The sequence below is a fragment of the Mustelus asterias genome, chromosome 12 (genome assembly GCF_964213995.1).
Source record: "Mustelus asterias chromosome 12, sMusAst1.hap1.1, whole genome shotgun sequence".
NCBI classification, from domain to species: domain Eukaryota; kingdom Metazoa; phylum Chordata; class Chondrichthyes; order Carcharhiniformes; family Triakidae; genus Mustelus; species Mustelus asterias.
The window spans coordinates 91792614-91810576 of record NC_135812.1 but is presented as its reverse complement, the minus strand read 5'-3'; the positions used below and the strand labels follow the sequence as shown (position 1 = coordinate 91810576).

Sequence of the window (17963 nt, the reverse complement as noted above, 5' to 3'; positions counted from 1 at the left end):
GATGGCCTCCTTCCGCACTGTAGGGATGCTGTGATTCTAGAAAGCAAAAATGATCTTTTTCTTTGTCATGTGGTGTGGTAAAGCTCATGTCAGCAGGGATTGAAGCATATGCATCAACCAGTTTGATTTTAATGTGAAGATTTTAGCAAAGTAATTCCCTGTTAAGGCTGAGAGGAGAGGCTGAGATGAAAATTGGGGATGTGTAGAATACCACATGGTTTATTGGAGATATAAGTAATTGCAGCCTTTTAACACAGTGTGAGGGCAAAGTCGCAGTTCTTGGCTAACATACAGTGCATTGTCAGAGGCTTTGACACTTTACTCTTACTTTCCCAAACAGAAGTCATTAACTTTTTTTCAAGCACAGAGGAATATTCAGTCCTTCGAGCCTGCTCCGCCAATCAATCAGATCATAGCCGATCTCGCCCTGGTCTCAAATCCACCTCCCCACCTGTTCCCCACATCCCTCTTTCCTTTTTTTATTAGAAATGTATCTATCTCCCTCGTGAAACCATTCAACGATTCAGACTTCACCGCGCTTTGGGGCAGAGAGTTCCACAAATTCACCACCCTCTGCGAGAAGCAGTTACCCCTCATCTCAGCTTTAAATCTACCGTCTCTCAACCTACACCTGTGACCTCTTGCATTGAGTTTATTTGTGCGAATGTTGGAATTGGCAGATGCTATCCTGGCCACCTCCTCCCACAGCATCTTTGTGATTCTGCCTGACTTCTTGTCGGAACACTTACGCGGCTTTGTCACTTAAACCTTTTAGTCCTCCTGTCAACCTCGCAGACATTATTTAGGAACTGGTTTTCAGTTGAGCGCCCAAAACAATTCTGGCTGTAATGGCTCCTTGAACAGCAAGAAGTCTCACAACACCAGGTTAAAGTCCAACAGGTTTATTTGGTAGCAAATACCAAACCAACCCCAGCCAGGATGGTATTTGCTACCAAATAAACCTGTTGGACTTTAACCTGATGTTGTGAGACTTCTTGCTGTGCTTACCCCAGTCCAACGCCGGCATCTCCACATCCTTGAACAGCAACAGGGCTTTTAAACCAGCAGAAAATCAGTCTCCCTTATCCCAAAATGGTGAGATCTAATGGCTACACTTTATAGAATGAATAATGGTAAACTTGGGCATTATGACGGAGTGCAGTGGGAAGTGGGGTACAGTGGGAGATGGGGTGCAGTGGGAAGTGGGGTACAGTGGGAGATGGGGTGCAGTGGGAAGTGGGGTACAGTGTGGGAGGTGGGGTGCAGTGGAAGGTGGGGTGCAGTGGGAAGTGGGGTACAGTGGGAGATGGGGTGCAGTGGGAAGTGGGGTACAGTGGGAGATGGGGTGCAGTGGGAAGTGGGGTACAGTGTGGGAGGTGGGGTGCAGTGGGAGGTGGGGTGCAGTGGGAAGTGGGGTGCAGTGTGGGAGGTGGGGTGCAGTGGGAGGTGGGGTGCAGTGGGAGGTGGGGTGTAGTGGGAGGTGGGGTGAAGTGTGGGAGGTGGGGTACAGTGGGTGGTGGGGTGTAGTGGGAGGAAGGGGGCAAGAAAAACAAAAGAAAATGTGCTGGAATCATTCATTCTTCTTCTTGAATTCTTTGCCTGGAGCCTCAGTGCCTTGATCTCCACCATGAGTAGGTCAATGAGGCAAGTCCCAAACCAACCCCAGCCAGGATCGCGTTCAAACTCTGTGCTCTTTGCACCAATCTAATCTGCACCTCGTTGTATCTTGTCCTTTATGTTTTGGAAAATCACAGATAACTAACGGAGGGCACAATCTCTTACTCAGGGTGGGGACTCTGAAATTTGACCATTTCCTCTTGACCCGATAATCTATTAGTTTTGCACTTTGTGTTCTGCATTTCTTGCTTCGACTTCATTCTCAGTGAACCAATTTTTGCGTTCTCTCCGTGTCTGCATGGATTTCCCCCGGGTGCTCTGGTTGCCTCCCACAGTCTGAAAGACGTGCAGGCTGGGTGCATTGGCTAAATTCTCCCTCAATGTATCTGAACAGGAGCCAGGGTGTGGCCACTAGGGGATTTTCACAGTAACTTCATTACAGCGTTAATGTAAGCCTACTTGTGACACTAAGAAATAAACTGAATGAGGCATGTATTATGATGAGTAAGCAGTTTTTTGTTGAAATGTTGTTTTTTATTTTACAGATATTGCATACAATACTGTTTTGTGGCAGCATTAATGATCCTATCATTGAACCTAAATCATTTTTTGGGAAAGAAGAGGAATTTGAACAATTGTCTGCCAAGTATCCAGACGTCTTTCAGAAGTACAACACCCACCTTCCCAAACGCCCACCTTACACAGTGCTACTTGATGCAGTAAGTTCAATTAGTTCACCCTCAGAAGTGCTGTGTGGTGAATAACAGAGATAGGCCACTTAGTCGATTAAATCTGAGCCATTAGTCCACATCCTGCTCACTTTACATACGTGGAGATGCCGGCGTTGGACTGGGGTAAACACAGTAAGAAGTTTAACAACACCAGGTTAAAGTCCAACAAGTTTATTTGGTAGCAAAAGCCACACAAGCCTTCGGAGCTCCAAGCCCCTTCTTCAGGTGAGTGGGAATTCCCACTCACCTGAAGAAGGGGCTTGGAGCTCCGAAAGCTTGTGTGGCTTTTGCTACCAAATAAACCTGTTGGACTTTAACCTGGTGTTGTTAAACTTCTTACTACACTTTACATACAGCAGGTCAGATTTTGCTATGGGATGGGGTTACTGTAAGTGCACCAGAATTTCATTTTGGGAGCGAATGTTACAGCACAGAGAACAAGGCCATTTTCACTTGGTGTAGCCTCATTAAAAATTCATGGTAAACTCCAGCATTATTAATATTTAAGGTGAGGGGCGAGAGACACAGAAGGGTCCAGAGGGGCAATTTTTTCACTCAGACAGTGGTGAGTGTCTGGAACGAGCTGCCAGAGGCAGTAATAGAGGCGGGTACAATTTTGTCTTTTAAAAAGCATTTAGGCAGTTACATGGGTAAGATGGGTATAGAGGGATATGGGCCAAATGTGGGCAATTGGGGCTCGCTTAGTGGTAAAAACTGGGCGGCATGGACAAGTTGGGCCGAAGGGTCTGTTTACATGCTGTAAACCTCTATGACTCTATGACTAATGTCCTCGATAAGAAATCCACCTGATGAACTGGGAGAACAGACTCATGCTGCTGAACCAGCTGAAGAGCCAAGTTTGTATAATATTCACTGAAGTGTCTGAGACTGATGCTTCTGCAGAACATGAAGCTCAAAACATTGAAGACCCTTCACTGAGGTGTTATTGTCTATAATTCAGCACAGATAGAGGTAAAAGGTTTCACAGATGGAATGATGATGGCCTCCGAGAAGGAGGGAGGTCTTCACAAGAGTACCACCTCGATTCCCCAAGAATTATTCAAAGTCAGAATTAGCTGACCTCTCCCGGGTTTCTAAGATATTGTAGGCACTCAAACCCTGGAACAGGTAACAATTTGGAGCATTTTCTGTCAGTTTTAGCCAAATTTGCCCTCACTGTATTGAACACCTGCTCCTTCCTAACAGCCAGGACGTACCCTGCTATAATTCATGCTCTCTTCCCACTCTGAATATGTAAAAAACAGTGGAAAGCTTAGATGATAATTTTTTCATCACCAGCGCCGGTGCGCACCTGCGTTAAGGAATTTCTTGAAAAACCACATTGCTTCTGAGATGCGCAGAACACACTCGAAAGCTTCTTACTAATGTGACCACCACCAAAGACAACAAAATGTCACTTCAATTCTCCCAAGACTCCTGCCAGCTTCGTCAGAATCCCTGACCATTGTGGGAGAGCTTGAAGGCTGAGATGTTGTTTCAATTATACAGGGCCTTGGTGAGGCCACACCTAGAGTATTGTGTGCAGTTTTGGTCTCCTTTTCTGAAGAAGAATGTTCTTGTTCTCGAGAGAGTGCAGCAAAGGTTTACCAGGCTGATTCCAGGGTTGGCGGGACTGATGTATGAGGTTAGGATTGTTTTCGCTGGAGTTCAGATGAATATGGGGGGATCTCATAGAGACATATAAAATTCAGGGAGGATGTTCCCGTTGGTGGGGGAGTCCAGAATCAGGGGTTACAGTCTGAGGATTTGGGGTAGACCATTTAGGACGGAGGTGAGGAGACACTTCTTCACCCAAAGAGTGGTGAGCCTGTGGAATTCATTACCACAGGAAGTAGTTGATGCCAAAACACTGAATGTATTCAAGAGGCGGCTGGATATATCACTTGGGGCGAATGGGATCAAAGGTTATGAGGGAAAAGCAGGATTAGGCTATTGAGTTGGACGATCAGCTATGATCGTAATGAATGGCGGAGCAGGTTCGAAGGGCCAAATGGCCTCCTCCTGCTCCTATCTTCTATGTTTCTATGAGATTGGTAGGGCACATGTTGTAGTCATCCAGGGGAGACATGGTGGTCTTGAACTGCAGGAATACTATTAGGTTTGTTTGCAATGAGATTCTTTTGCCAATGATGGAATATCTGTGGAATGGTCTGGAGCAAGGTAGGAGAATACCATGGCAAGGGAGTTTCAAAAATATTTTTTATTCATTTGTGGGACATGTGAATCACTGGCTGGCCAGCATTTATTGCCCACCCTAGTTGCCCTTGAGAAGGTGGTGGTGAGCTGCCTTCTTTGCAATTGACACAGCTGAGTGGCTTGCTAGGCCATTTCAGAGGGCAGTTGAGAGTCAACCACATTGCTGTGGCTCTGGAGTCACATGTAGGCCAGACCAGGTGAGGATGGGAGATTTCCTTCTCCAAAGGATATTAGTGAACCAGATGGGTTTTTCCAACAATCGACAATGGTTTCATGGTCAACAGTAGATTCTTAATTCCAGATTTTTTTTTATTGAATTAAAATTCCACTATCTACCGTGGCGGGATTCGAACCTGGGTCCCCAGAACATTAGCTGAGTTTTTGGATTAATAGTTTTAGTGATAATGCCACTGGGCCATCGCCTCCCCTATGATCTCCAAAATGGGATCTTTATTAATCAGGAATTGGCTGGCTAGCGACTCAGTTGAGTTTGTTGTTAATGAGGAGCTGTGAGGGCAGGATGCAGCTTTTATAAAGGAGCAGCCATTCAGAACAATGTGGATAGAAGTTGGCCAATTGCCTCCACTTGTCTTGCTGATTAGAGATGATGTGCGGAAACTCAACCAGGGGAAAGGGGAAAAAAAATTGCCAAATAAACAATTAAATAAAAATGAGGATTATTTTTCTCACCATCTCAGAAATGAAGGGGGAACAGCACCTGAAAAGATGCTGGAAATTAATGAAACATCTAACAAAGTTGGAAATGCTGGTATGTCAGCACACCAGTCAGCATCTGGGCTAATCTCATGGGTGGAAGCCCCGAGTCAGTGTGTCAATTAGGCCCAGTGGTAGCTGAGTCAGATTATGGATTCAAGCTGCACTTCAGTGCTGACACATCAATGCATTATTTCATAGATTTCATAGAATTTGTACACTGCAGAAGGAGGCCATTCAGCCCATCAAGTCTGCACTGACAACAATCCCACCCAGGCCCTGTCCCTGTAACTCCACATATTTATCCTGCCAGTCCCCCTGACACTAAGGCCGGCCCTCTACCATCCAGCCTGCCATGGAATCGAGCGGGTGAGGGTCCGACAACGGAAATCTCCATTGACCTCAGGCGGGAGTTTCCTGTTTCGCCCGAGCGAGCCCGTAAAATCCCGTCCTCAGGGTCAATTTAGCATGGCCAATCCACCGAATCTGCACATCTTTATGAGCATTTTGAAGAAAACCTTTAATGTCAGAGGTGTACTCCTTTAGATTAAACCTTAAACTGTCTATATGATGTTCAGGTAAATGTAAAAATATCCCATGCCACTGTCTGAGGAACATCAGATGCTATTCTCCATCAGTCAACAGCAGCCAAATAGATTGATAAATTGTTGATCTTGTGGGACCTGGGTGTCTGCATATTACTTTCAATGTTTGCTTGTGCAATGCTAACTATTGTTACAGACAGAAGGGGGATTGATTTAAACAGCCCTGGTTTCTCTTCTTGCTACCTCTCCATAAACAGAAAGGTGCTTCTGATTTTTGATTTCCCCATTGAGTGGCGTATTTTCCCCAACCCTTAAATTTGGAGTGTTCCAATCCTCTGAATAACTCATAGAATTCTACAATGTAGAAGGAGGCCATTTGGCCCATCAAGTTTGCACCAACCACAATCCCACCCAGGCCCTATTCCCATAATCCCATGCATTTACCCTAGCTAGTCCCCCTGACACTAATTTAGCATGGTCAATCCACCTAACCCGCACATCTTTGGACTGTGGGAGAAAAACAGAGCACTCGGAGGAAACCCATGCAGACACAGGGAGAACATGCAGACTCTGCACAGACAGTGGCCCAAGCTGGGACTTGAACCCGGGTCTCTGGCGCTGTGAGGCAGTAGTGCTAACCACTGTGCTACCGTGTTGCCCACAGCAAACATGAGATATGAAAAAATAAAAGGGTTGGCTTAATTCTCACGCACACACAAAACGTGGGAATGGGGTTTCACAATGTCCACCCATTTGTGCACTCACTCAATAATGAGATAAGGAAAAGAAAGAGGTACAGGACCAGACCACAGTGAAAATATAAGTTATGGTTTTATGTGAGTCCAGAATAGAGAATCAAAGTCTAAAGGAGGGTTGCTTCCCATGGGAGGTCGATTGACTGTCACATGGTGACCCGTTTTTACAGAAGTGAGACTTCCACGAGGGGAGAAGGCACATAGATTTGAATTAGACTTGAAGGCACCAGTTCCAATATTCCAGTAGTGCACAGTGTAGATGAGAGCTAGTCAACTGTACCAGGGCAGAGCTCCTTTTGCTGCTACCTGTTTGATGGTAAGATGGTAGGCAGCTACAGGCTTTTCAGAGGACAAACAGAAAACTGCAGATAACTTCCAACAGCTTATTAATAAAAGGCTTTCAGACAGCTCAAGTCTTGGCCATGTGACAGCATGGTTTCAGGTAACAAGCGACCCTCCTGATTGAAACCCATTGTGTTTGGGGGCAGGTAATGGTTGGACCATTGACTCCATCTTGGGATATTAGGAGTCACAAATAGCTGCCTTTGTTCATAACTGGCTATCACAGACATACCATCTCTGGGGCTGAAGCTCTGCCTTAGAAATGGGAAAAGGGTGAATGTATTTCACTGGAATTCCATTGTCAGCAGTCACAGAAGCATTAGCACCACTTCTAAAAATAATAAACCTCCTCTTCATTTTATGAAGGTTAGAAATTCCTCTGCTATGAGTCAGGGCTTGTTCCTACTTTTTACAGAGTTGTCCGGGTAACATATTGTGGCTGAATGGTCTGCAGAGATTTAACCTTAGATATGCTGAAAGATCTTCAATTGAGCAAGCTTGATTTTTGGTTAAAGTTGTTTTTTCACTATACTGGGATTTCTTGTGGCCAGTGGCCTGGAACTTATCAAAGGGCAGAAGGTGTCAGATGTAACAGCTTGTCCTTGGCAGGGAGGAGTTCTTGACAGACCTTTGGAGCCAGTGTTCCTTCTCTGGGCATTGGAATGTAAACAATATGCACTTAAGGGGCCTAGGTATGATGGGGTCTGGGGTGGACCAATACCACTACTCTGGCTCCATTTGATTGGCCTAATCAAACGATGCAATTGGGGTTTTCTGATCAATTCATTGGCTGGTTACCAAGGAACGTTTGGAGTTTTAACTCCGCGAACACAAAAGAGCTTGTTCAGAAAGGCAGAACTCGGGGCACCAAGTTCACAATGAGGAATAACATCTAGAGAAAAAAAAACTGATTCATTGTGACAACAAAACCCTGGCCAGGTTTTAATTGCGAGTGGGGATCAGCCTTAAGTTAAGTAACAGATAGTGAGTATTTGGTTTATGCATTGCACGTATTTGCTGTTGTTTAAATAGTTACAGAATAAAGGAAATTGTGTTTAAGTAGTTAAAGTCAACTTTGTGTCTTTTTTCGCTGCAGAGGTTAAAACATACAGGTTTGCACAACAATAGGTATGTATTTATTTCCCCTCCCCCGTCTCAACCAGGACGCGATATTCTAAAATTCATTGACCGTGAAATGCTTTTGGTTGAAAGATGCTGTGCAAATGCAAGACATTGCAAAGGTTTACCAGGATGTTGCCTGGTATGGAGGGTATTAACTATGAGGAGACATAGAACAAACTGCGATTGTTCTCCCTGGAAAGACGGAGGCTGAGGGGCGACTTGATAGAAGTTTATAAAATTATGAGGGGAATAGATAGGGTGAACAGTTGGAAGCTTTTTCCCAGGGCAGAAATGACAATTACAAGGGGGGCACAAGTTCAAGATAAGCGGGGGGAAAGGTTCAATGGAGATATGCGGTGGAAGTGTTTTTACACAGAGGGTGGTGGAGGCCTGGAATGCACTGCCAAGTGAGGTGGTTGAAGCCACATTTAAGACTTATCTCGATAGGCATATGAACAAACGGGGAATAGAGTGATATAAGCGATTGGTTTAGATAGGTAAACGTGATCGGCGCAGGCTTGGAGGGCCGAAGGGCCTGTTCCTGTGCTGTTCTTTGTTCTTTTTTTTTGATTAGTCCATATTTGTTTTCCAGGTTGTTGAAGTTGTGGGAAGAAGAAACACTGATGAAGTTTTAAAGTGTCTGTTGGAGCTGAGTGAACAAATGGTTGCAGAATCTACTCATGCTAAAGGCAGTAAATGTAGAAATGTCTTTGTGTCAACTGTCATCAACTACTGCTATTTCCAGGATCGTCATATCACAAATGAGAAAACAGACAATTATTTTGGTGCTTCAGTGTCATATAAAGGAAGGCAGCAGGCAGAAATTATGATCGATATCATGTGCTGTCAAACATGGCACCAAAACATTAGCCTGGCTGTCTGTGTTGGCAACTGGTATAAAAACCAAATTCTTTGGTTCCCTCCAGATGTGCACTCCGTGGCTTACAATATAATTTTCACTGGAGAAAGCCTTTCTGAATCAGGCACTGCACCAAACAATCAGTGTGAGGATGCTGTGGATGGACCAGGAGGTCTCCAGAAGACCAACCCTCTGGAGAAGAACATAACTCTTAGGCAACGTGCATTCTTAAAGACTAGACATCCTTGTGAGAGATGCGTCACTATGTTCCCAAACGTAATTTATCATCCAAGTCCAGAGTATCATGAGCATCCATATTGGGAATATGGGAACTGTGCCGAGTGTGAATCGTTAAGCCAACTTCTGCGTGCACATCCAGACATTGTCATGAGGTTAACCTCTTATGTACAAAGAACAACTCTACAATCTCCAACCGAATACATTGATCTACCTGAAGGTCTGATTTTCAGAAAGTTGAGAAGACTTACAGATAATCTCAGATCCCTAGGGTTTAATGTGGGTGATGATTTATCCTTTTACGATCCAGCTCACATAGACAGCACAGCCTTGGAGATATATCAACGCTAAAGGCACATTTTCAAATAGGCTTGTTTCTGTAATTCAGTGAATTGCTGCACAACTGATTATAGTAAAGAAACTGGCCTTTTAGGTTTTAAATACACTAATCCCCTCATGAAGGTGTCAATAGTTGATGCTGAGGCAGCCCTTGCATTATTAGGAAACAAATGGCAGGAAATATGTTGCATAGCCAATTTCCCCAATTTGCAAGGGATCGTACTGTGTCCAACCCCAAATATATTCTGAAGAGCAGCAAAAAGAGTGAAGTCTGAAACTTCGTTTCCATCTCTTTAACTGCGGGTGATTTTGCATCAATTTGGCTGGGGAATTTTGGGCCCACATTTCTAGAATTCCAGGTTTCTTACTGCCTGAAGGAAACTGAAATGTTTAGCAGCAGTATAACAGTGAAATATTGAAAATATGGATATGAATGAACTCCCTCCGAATCTGTGACAAATAGGAACTGATGAACTGAGATCACTGCTATCTTGTTGGTTGAATTCCAAATCTTACAGTCCTTCTTCGAGCTTTTCATTTACCAGCTCAGTTCTGCAAAGCTTTGTGTAATTTTAAGTTTTGATATTTTTCTCATCTGGCCCTTCCAGGCATAAACCTTGTTGGGGTGCCCGATTTGCTTGGGCAGCAGCACAGCCTGGACGTTGGGCAGTATCCCATCCTGGGCTTTGATGACCCCGCCCAGCAGCATGTTCAGGATGGTGCGCCGCAGGTGGTGGGCTTGATGTGGCTCTTCTTGTCCTTGGTCGCGTTACCGACCAGCTCGAGGATCTTGCCGGTCAAGTACTCCATGCGAGCGGCCAGATAGATGGGAACTCTGGCTCTGGCACACACAGCATGGCGACCCTTGCACACCAGCCGGTGGATGCGGCCAACGGGGAACTGGAGACCTACTCTGGAGGAGCAAGTTTGGGCCTTGGCACGCCCATGGCCTCTGGTTTTACCACAACCGGAACTCATTTCTCCAGTTCAAACATCACTGACTAGCAGCCAGAGTTTAAGTTTGGAAGAGCACTTAATTCTGAGTAATCTAATTTTGTAAGTAAAGGTTCACGGGCAGGACTTTCCGTTTTTCTTTTGGTTCAGGTGAGGAAACCAGTGTACAGCTCATTGGCTGCACAGCCGATTTGCTTGCCATGTTATCAGATGTTCACTAACGTCCTTTAGGGAAGGAAATCTGCTGTCCTTACCTGGTCTGGCCTGACTCCAGAGCCACAGCAATGTGGTTCACTTTTAACTGCCCTCTGAATTGGCCCAACAAGCCACTCAGTTCAAGGGCAGTTAGAGAGGGGCGATAAAGTCTGGCCCAGCCAACGATGCCCACGTCCCATGAATGAATTTAAAAAAAATTATTTTAAAATTCTAGAAACCTGGTTTGCGCTGTCGCAGTGGCAGTGCAGGGCCAGAAAAAGCTGGCAGTTGGGAATCCCATGATCTCCAATTAAAAAGATGAACGCCACATACAAGCTCCCCAGAGGGCCCCCTCTGGCACGGCCCTGTCACAGTGCCACCCTGCCCAGGCATGTCCCTCTCCCCCTGGAGGCTATATTTACCTCAGCTGGTTCCCTTCGGCTACTTTATATTTTTATGAATATAAAGCTTGCTGACCTGGCGCCACATTAGCAAGTGGGGAATTCTCAATAACGTATTTAAATGCATTGAAATGAGGTTCCTGCCTTCAATGCATTACAGCGATGGGGGCAGTTAAAATTGGGAAATGGGATCTCGCCGGCGAGAATCTCATTTTTCGATTCTCGCAGGAATTTCCGCCAGCGTTCCCGTTTTCATCCGTGGCGAACGCCGGCAGAATATTTTGGCCCCTGTTCGGCGGCACGGTGGCATAGTGGTTAGCACTGCTGCCTCACAGCGCCAGGGACCCAGGTTCAATTCCCGGCTTTGGTCACTGTCTGATGAAGGGGCAGCGCTCCGAAAGCTCGTGCTACCAGATAAACCTGTTGAATTTTAACCTGGTGTTGTGAGACATTTTACTATGCTAAATTGATCCTTAGTGTCAGCGGGACTAGCTAGGGTAAATACATAGGGTTATGGGGATAGCGCCTGGGTGGGATTGTAGTCAGTGCAGACTTGATGGCTGAATGGCCTCCTTCTGCACTGTATGATTCTATGATTCTCCCTGGGTTGTAATCTAACCCATCAAATGCTGTTAACATAGACAAAAATATTGGGGGCGATCTTGCCAAAAGAATTCTGGGCGCGGTCTTACCGGCTGTTCACACCAGGCTCCTGCGGCAGCGAAGTCAGAGAATTTGGCACCTAGCCAAATCTCTGTTCACTGTAGTGGGATGGGAAAATCCCAGCCATGGGCAAGATTGGAGAATCTGGTCCTTTAAGTGCTGAACTAGTGTGAAAACAGGAGCGAATTGCACCCAGTTTTTGGGTGAGCTCCCAGATGCAATCATACGGCACTTATAAAAACAAAATTAGGCCAAATGTGAATCGCGCCAGCAGGGGGAGTGGGTGGAGCCTATTCACGCCGGGAAGCCAATTGCTGAACACCCCCTCCTGACGACTACACTGGTATAGCGCCACCCCAGCCACCACCCCCCTCTATCGCCATACCCCCCCCGATCACCGCACCGGCCAACCCCACCCCCGATCGCTGTCCCACTGTGATCACTGCCCCAGATGATCCCCACCCCCCCATCGATGCAGAGTAGCCTTCCATCTCTCCACCTCCCTACAGACTTCCCTCGCTTCCCCATCATGGCCCTGCCCCCTGTCATGGGTCCTGCCCCTTCAGGTTCCGCTCCTTCAGGCCCTGCCCCTTCTGGCCCTGCCCCCCCTGGAACTCATGATGTGGAGATGCCGGCATTAGACTGGGGTAAACACAGTAAGAGTTTTAACAACACCAGGTTAAAGTCCAACAGGTTTATTTGGTAGCAAATACCATCAGCTTTCGGAGCGCTGCTCCTTCGTCAGACGTCGCAGATTTCCACTCCATCTGACGAAGGAGCAGCGCTCCGAAAGCTAATGGTATTTGCTACCAAATAAACCTGTTGGACTTTAACCTGGTGTTGTTAAAACCAGTGCCAGGTGGGCAGTGCCAGCGTGCCTGATGGGCAGTGCTAGGATGCCAGGCTGGCACTCCCAAGGGACACTTGTTGGCCCTTCCCCAACCACCTGAGGGGACTTCAATGGCCTCCAGTCCCACCGGCAAGGCCATCACATCTGGTTCCTGTTGGTGGGGACCATACGTGGCCCTCACCAGTGAGGACCTGACCTGGCGAGCAGGTAAGGACAAGTGAGCCTGGATGATAGCGTTCGGGACTCACTAATTACATTTAAATAAGCTATATTTAAATTGGCTTCGTGCCCTTTATGGGTGCGAAACCTGTCTCGCAGGCAGAGTGGGGCCGGTAACATTGTGAGAAGCGACAAACCGAGCACAAATCCAATTTTCCGCCTCTTGCCTGATCTTACCGGCTCGCCACACCGATCGACTGTTCGCCCCAGAATTTTCTGTCCAATGAATTGTACCTTACAACCCCCCCAAGTTTTCATGTTGCAGCTGTACAAAACTCTGGTGCGGCCGCACTTGGAGTATTGCGTACAGTTCTGGTCGTCGCATTATAGGAAGGATGTGGAAGCATTGGAAAGGGTGCAGAGGAGATTTACCAGGATGTTGCCTGGTATGGTGGGAAGATCTTATGAGGAAAGGCTGAGGGACTTGAGGTTGTTTTCGTTAGAGAGAAGAAGGTTAAGAGGTGACTTAATAGAGGCATACAAGATGATCAGAGAATTAGACAGGGTGGATTGTGAGAGCCTTTTTCCTCGGATGGTGTTGGCTAGCACGAGGGGACATAGCTTTAAATTGAGGGGTGATAGATATAGGACAGATGTCAGAGGTAGGTTCTTCACTCAGAGCGTAGTAAGGGCGTGGAATGCCCTGCCTGCAGCAGTAGTGGACTCGCCAACATTAAGGGCATTTAAATGGTCATTGGATAAACATATGGATGATATTGGAATAGTGTAGGTTAGATGGGCTTTAGATTGGTTTCACTGGTCGGCGCAACATCGAGGGCCGAAGGGCCTGTACTGCGCTGTAATGTTTTATGTTCTATGTTCTAAGTGTAAGACTTCACAACTGTATACATGCGACTGGATTATTAATGGCCAGGTACCTGACAGACTGATAGTTATAATGTGTTTTCAGTGTTGGACTCTCTCTGGAGCAGCAATCACTGTACAATTGGATTATAAAATTTCAAATGACGTCCCAGCTTAAATCTCAATTAAAATTGAGATTTTCTTCCAGTCTTCCATGTTTTAAATTTGTAAGATTGGTTCAAATATTTAGATATTCTCATCTCTCAAAGGTTTGCTGGCTAGTGCACAAACGCTGTGTGGTCAGGTGATCCACGAGCTCCAGGATTGTTACAGATATGGTGATATCTTTTTCATTAGCATGGATTAAAAGCTCAAAATGTGGAAGCCAAGTTTAAATCCAGCTAGACTTTGCAATTTGCAAACTGCAGAGCTGGAAGAGACAGTTTTCATGCGGCCAAACCTTGGACAATTAAGTCCCAGTCGAAAACAGACAGACCTGGAACTGCCTGGCCAGGTGCTAATGACCACATTGTTTCAGAATGAACCGTTATTTACATCTCCAGTGAACCTGCTTTGTTAGAAGCATGATGTGGAGATGCCGGCGTTGGATGCCAGGCAGACTTGGTGGCACCCAGCCCAATAGGAGGTCAGTGGCATAGCATGATAAGGACAGTCCTTGACAGCTGAAGGTTCAAAACCATGTTCTGTGACCTCCAATTATGGAAAGTAGTCACCTCATTGGATCTTCCTGTTCCTGCCTGATGCTAGTATTGGACTCAGGCCACAGAATATTCGAGAAGGATGAGAAGAGGGGGACAAAGGGGCAACCTGGAGCCCCAACTTTCGCTCTGCCTTTTGCACCAACGGCATCTCCAAAGAGCACCTCTGACTGGCAGCTGAGCAGCTCAGCATCTCCAGCTCCTTGTATCTCGTGGGAATATCAGACTGACTGGACCCAGAAGACCACCCTGGTGAGATGACCCAAAGACCAGAACCAGCCTGAGATGAGAGGGGAAACCGAAATTGATGACTGCAGATCCTGAAACATCAGCCAACACTCAAAGACTGAGGAACAGCTTGTCCCAGCCTTATTGAACCGATATTACCAGTCCTTGCAGACAAACAATTCAAATATACTGATAGGGAAACCCTTGGAAGTGTGTATCAGAAATAAATAGCTAGTGTAGATTTGGGACTGTTTACTTGGAGATTTAAGACCGTTTACTGAAGAGTCCTGTGAAGAGATTGATTGAGTTTACTTGAAGTACAACAGGAGAGTCTGATAAGATGATGGCCGAATGGTATTATCGCGAGACTATTAATCCAGAAACTCAGCTAATGTTCTGGGGACCCGGGTTCAAATCCCACCATGGCAAATGGTGGAATTTGAATTCAATAAAAAAAATCTGGAATTAAGAATTTACTGATGACCATGAAACCATTTTCGATTGTCGGAAAAACCTGCCTGGTTCACTAATGTCCTTTAGGGAAGGAAATCTGCCATCCTTACCTGGTCTGTGACTCCAGAGTCACAGCAATGTGGTTGACTCTTAACTACCCTTTGAACAAGGGCAACTAGGGATGAGCAATAAATGCTGGCCAGCCAGCGACGCCCATGTCCCATGAATGAATACAAAATGTATTGATTTTCCTTGATAAAATGTTCAATAAAGTTGTGTTGGACCTTCACCCGAGCCTCGTCCCCTTTGTATATCTCACTGCATCACGTACCTGAATTAAGAAAGGGTTAGTCAGGGTGCATTTACCCATCCTTTCACTTTACAACAGCTAGCTTAAAGATTCACACTCAACACCATTACCAAGTTCACAAAATGGATGTTTGTGGCCTACTGGAATTGAATCATAATTCATATCTGTCGGCATATCATAGCATAGTTCAACATCCTATTTATTATTGAAATAATTCTAGCTCGAGGACCGCTGTGTAAAGTTCTATCAAGGCTGAAAAGACTGAAAGGGAAGGCAAGGCAATTTAGGAAGTAAGGATTTGGTGACACGAAAACTTGGGTTTGAAATGTATGAGGATAGAGAAACTATGTGATTTAGTGGTGATTTAAGGTCCTGAGAAAGGATGGCTTGTAATGGGAAAACATAGAAATATATAAAATAGGAACAGGAGGAGGCCATTTGGCCCCTTGAGCCTACTCTGCCATTCATTATGATCGTGGCTGATCATCCAACACGATTGCCTGATCCCGCCTTTCCCCCCCATATCCTTTGATCCCTTTCGCCCTAAGTGCTAGATCTAACTGCTTCTTGGTCGGCTCATGAAGAAAGTAAGGAGGTGTGGGATAGAGGGAAATTTGGCCGATTGGATAAGTAACTGGCTATCTCATAGAAGACAGAGGGTGGTGGTGGATGGAAATTTTTCAGACTGGAGACCAGTTACCAGCAGTGTACCACAGGGATCAGTGCTGGGTCCTCTGCTATTTGTGATTTTTATAAATGACTTGGAGGAAGGAGCTGAAGGGTGGATCAGTAAATTTGCAGATGACACCAAGATTGGTGGAGTAGTGGATGAGGTGGAGGGCTGTTGTAGGCTGCAAAGAGACATAGATAGGATGCAGAGCTGGGCCGAAAAATGGCAGATGGAGTTTAACCCTGATAAGTGCGAGGTGATTCATTTTGGTAGGACAAATTTGAATGCGGATTACAGGGTCAAAGGTAGGGTTCTGAGGAATGTGGAGGAACAGAGAGATCTTGGGGTTCATATCCACAGATCTCTGAAGGTTGCCACTCAAGTGGATAGAGCCCTGAAGAAGGCCGATAGTGTGTTAGCGTTTATTAACAGGGGATTGAGTTTAAAAGCCGTGGGGTTATGCTGCAACTGTACAGGACCTTGGTAAGACCACATTTGGAATATTGTGTGCAGTTCTGGTCACCTCACTATAAGAAGGATGTGGAAGCACTGGAAAGAGTGCAAAGGAAATTTACCAGGATGCTGCCTCGTTTGGAGGCTAGGTCTTATGAGCAAAGGTTGAGGGAGCTAGGGCTTTTCTCTTTAGAGCGGAGGAGGTTGAGAGGTGACTTAATAGAGGTTTATAAGATGATGAGGGGGATAGATAGAGTGGACGTTCAGAGACTATTTCCTTGGGTGGATGTAGCTGTTACTAGGGGACATAACTATAAGGTTCGTGGTGGAAGATATAGAAGGGATGTACGAGGTAGGTTCTTTACTCAGAGAGTGGTTGGGGTGTGGAATGGACTGCCTGCTGTGATAGTGGAGTCGGACACTTTAGGAACTATCAAGCGGTTATTGGATAGGCACATGGAGCACACTAGAATTATAGGGACTGGGATAGCTTGATCTTGGTTTCGGAAAAGCTTTGGCACAACATCGTGGGCCGAAGGGCCTGTACTGTGCTGTACTGTTCTATGTTCTATGTTAAATTCAATGTTTAGACCTCAACTACTTTCTGTGATAACAAATGCCACAGGCTGACCACTCTCTGGGTGAAGAAATTCCTCCTCATCTCTATCCTGAAAGGTTTACCCTGTACCCTCAGCCTGTGACTCCTGGTTCTGGACACCCCCACCATCGGGAACATCCTTCCTGCATCCCCCTATATAGTCCTGTTCAAACTATACAGGTTTCTATGAGATACCCCCTCCCACCCCCTCATTCTCCTGAACTCCAGCGAATACAATCCTAATAATGACGATGTACTGAATTGATCACAGTCAGAAATTGCAGAGGGAGAAGAACATCTAAACGGCAGCTTAAAGGGAACAAGAACGTTCAGAGAGAATCAATAAAATAGCGTAAGACAAGAAGGATTGTTTTGGAGAGAGACAGGAAACTAATAGTGAAAAGGGGTCTTTATCAATGTTTTTCCAACGAACTCTAGCTCGAGCATCAACTCCTTTCTAAAAATTGCATCCTTTGACAACAAACCCAACTCAGTAGCTGGTATGTTGCTTTCCTCCACAAGGCTCCCATTCTGGCGATCATTGTAATACTCCTTTGCTAAAGCATTCTCTCATCCTACTAAGGACCATTATAGAGACGCACTATTAGTGACAAAGCATTTCTCTGAAAACAAATCATAGAATCCCTACAGTGCAGAAGAGGCCATTCAGCCCATCAAGTCTGCACCGACTCTCTGACAGAGTATTTTACCCAGGCCCTCTCCCCGACCCTATAATCCCAGACATTTACCACGGCTAATCCCATGGTAAATGTCATCTTGGGATGCAGAGGGACAATTTAGCACGGCCAATCAACCTAACCTGCACATCTTTGGACTGTGGGAGGAAACTGGAGCAAAAAGTTTTAAAGTTTATTTATTAGTCACAAGTAAGGTGTACATTTGAACACTGCAATGAAGTTACTGTGAAATTCCCCAAGTGCCACACTTCGGCACCTGTTTGGGTCAAT

At 45.7% G+C, this 17963-nt stretch overlaps 1 protein-coding gene across 2 annotated transcripts in view; it reads left to right on the top strand.

Annotated features, from left to right (window-relative positions):
• Positions 1-15246, top strand: part of LOC144501694 (uncharacterized) — a 32148-nt gene extending 16902 nt beyond the window's left edge. The window contains exons 8-9 of one of the 2 annotated variants that reach the window (XM_078225633.1): positions 2163-2336; positions 13834-15246. In XM_078225633.1, the coding sequence (XP_078081759.1) occupies positions 2163-2336; positions 13834-13872 (213 nt within the window). In that variant the 3' untranslated portion in view covers positions 13873-15246. Of the gene's footprint in view, positions 1-2162; positions 2337-8635 lie in introns of both variants that reach the window. The other variant, XM_078225632.1, reaches the window with a different exon arrangement.
• The last annotated feature ends 2717 nt before the right edge of the window (positions 15247-17963 follow it).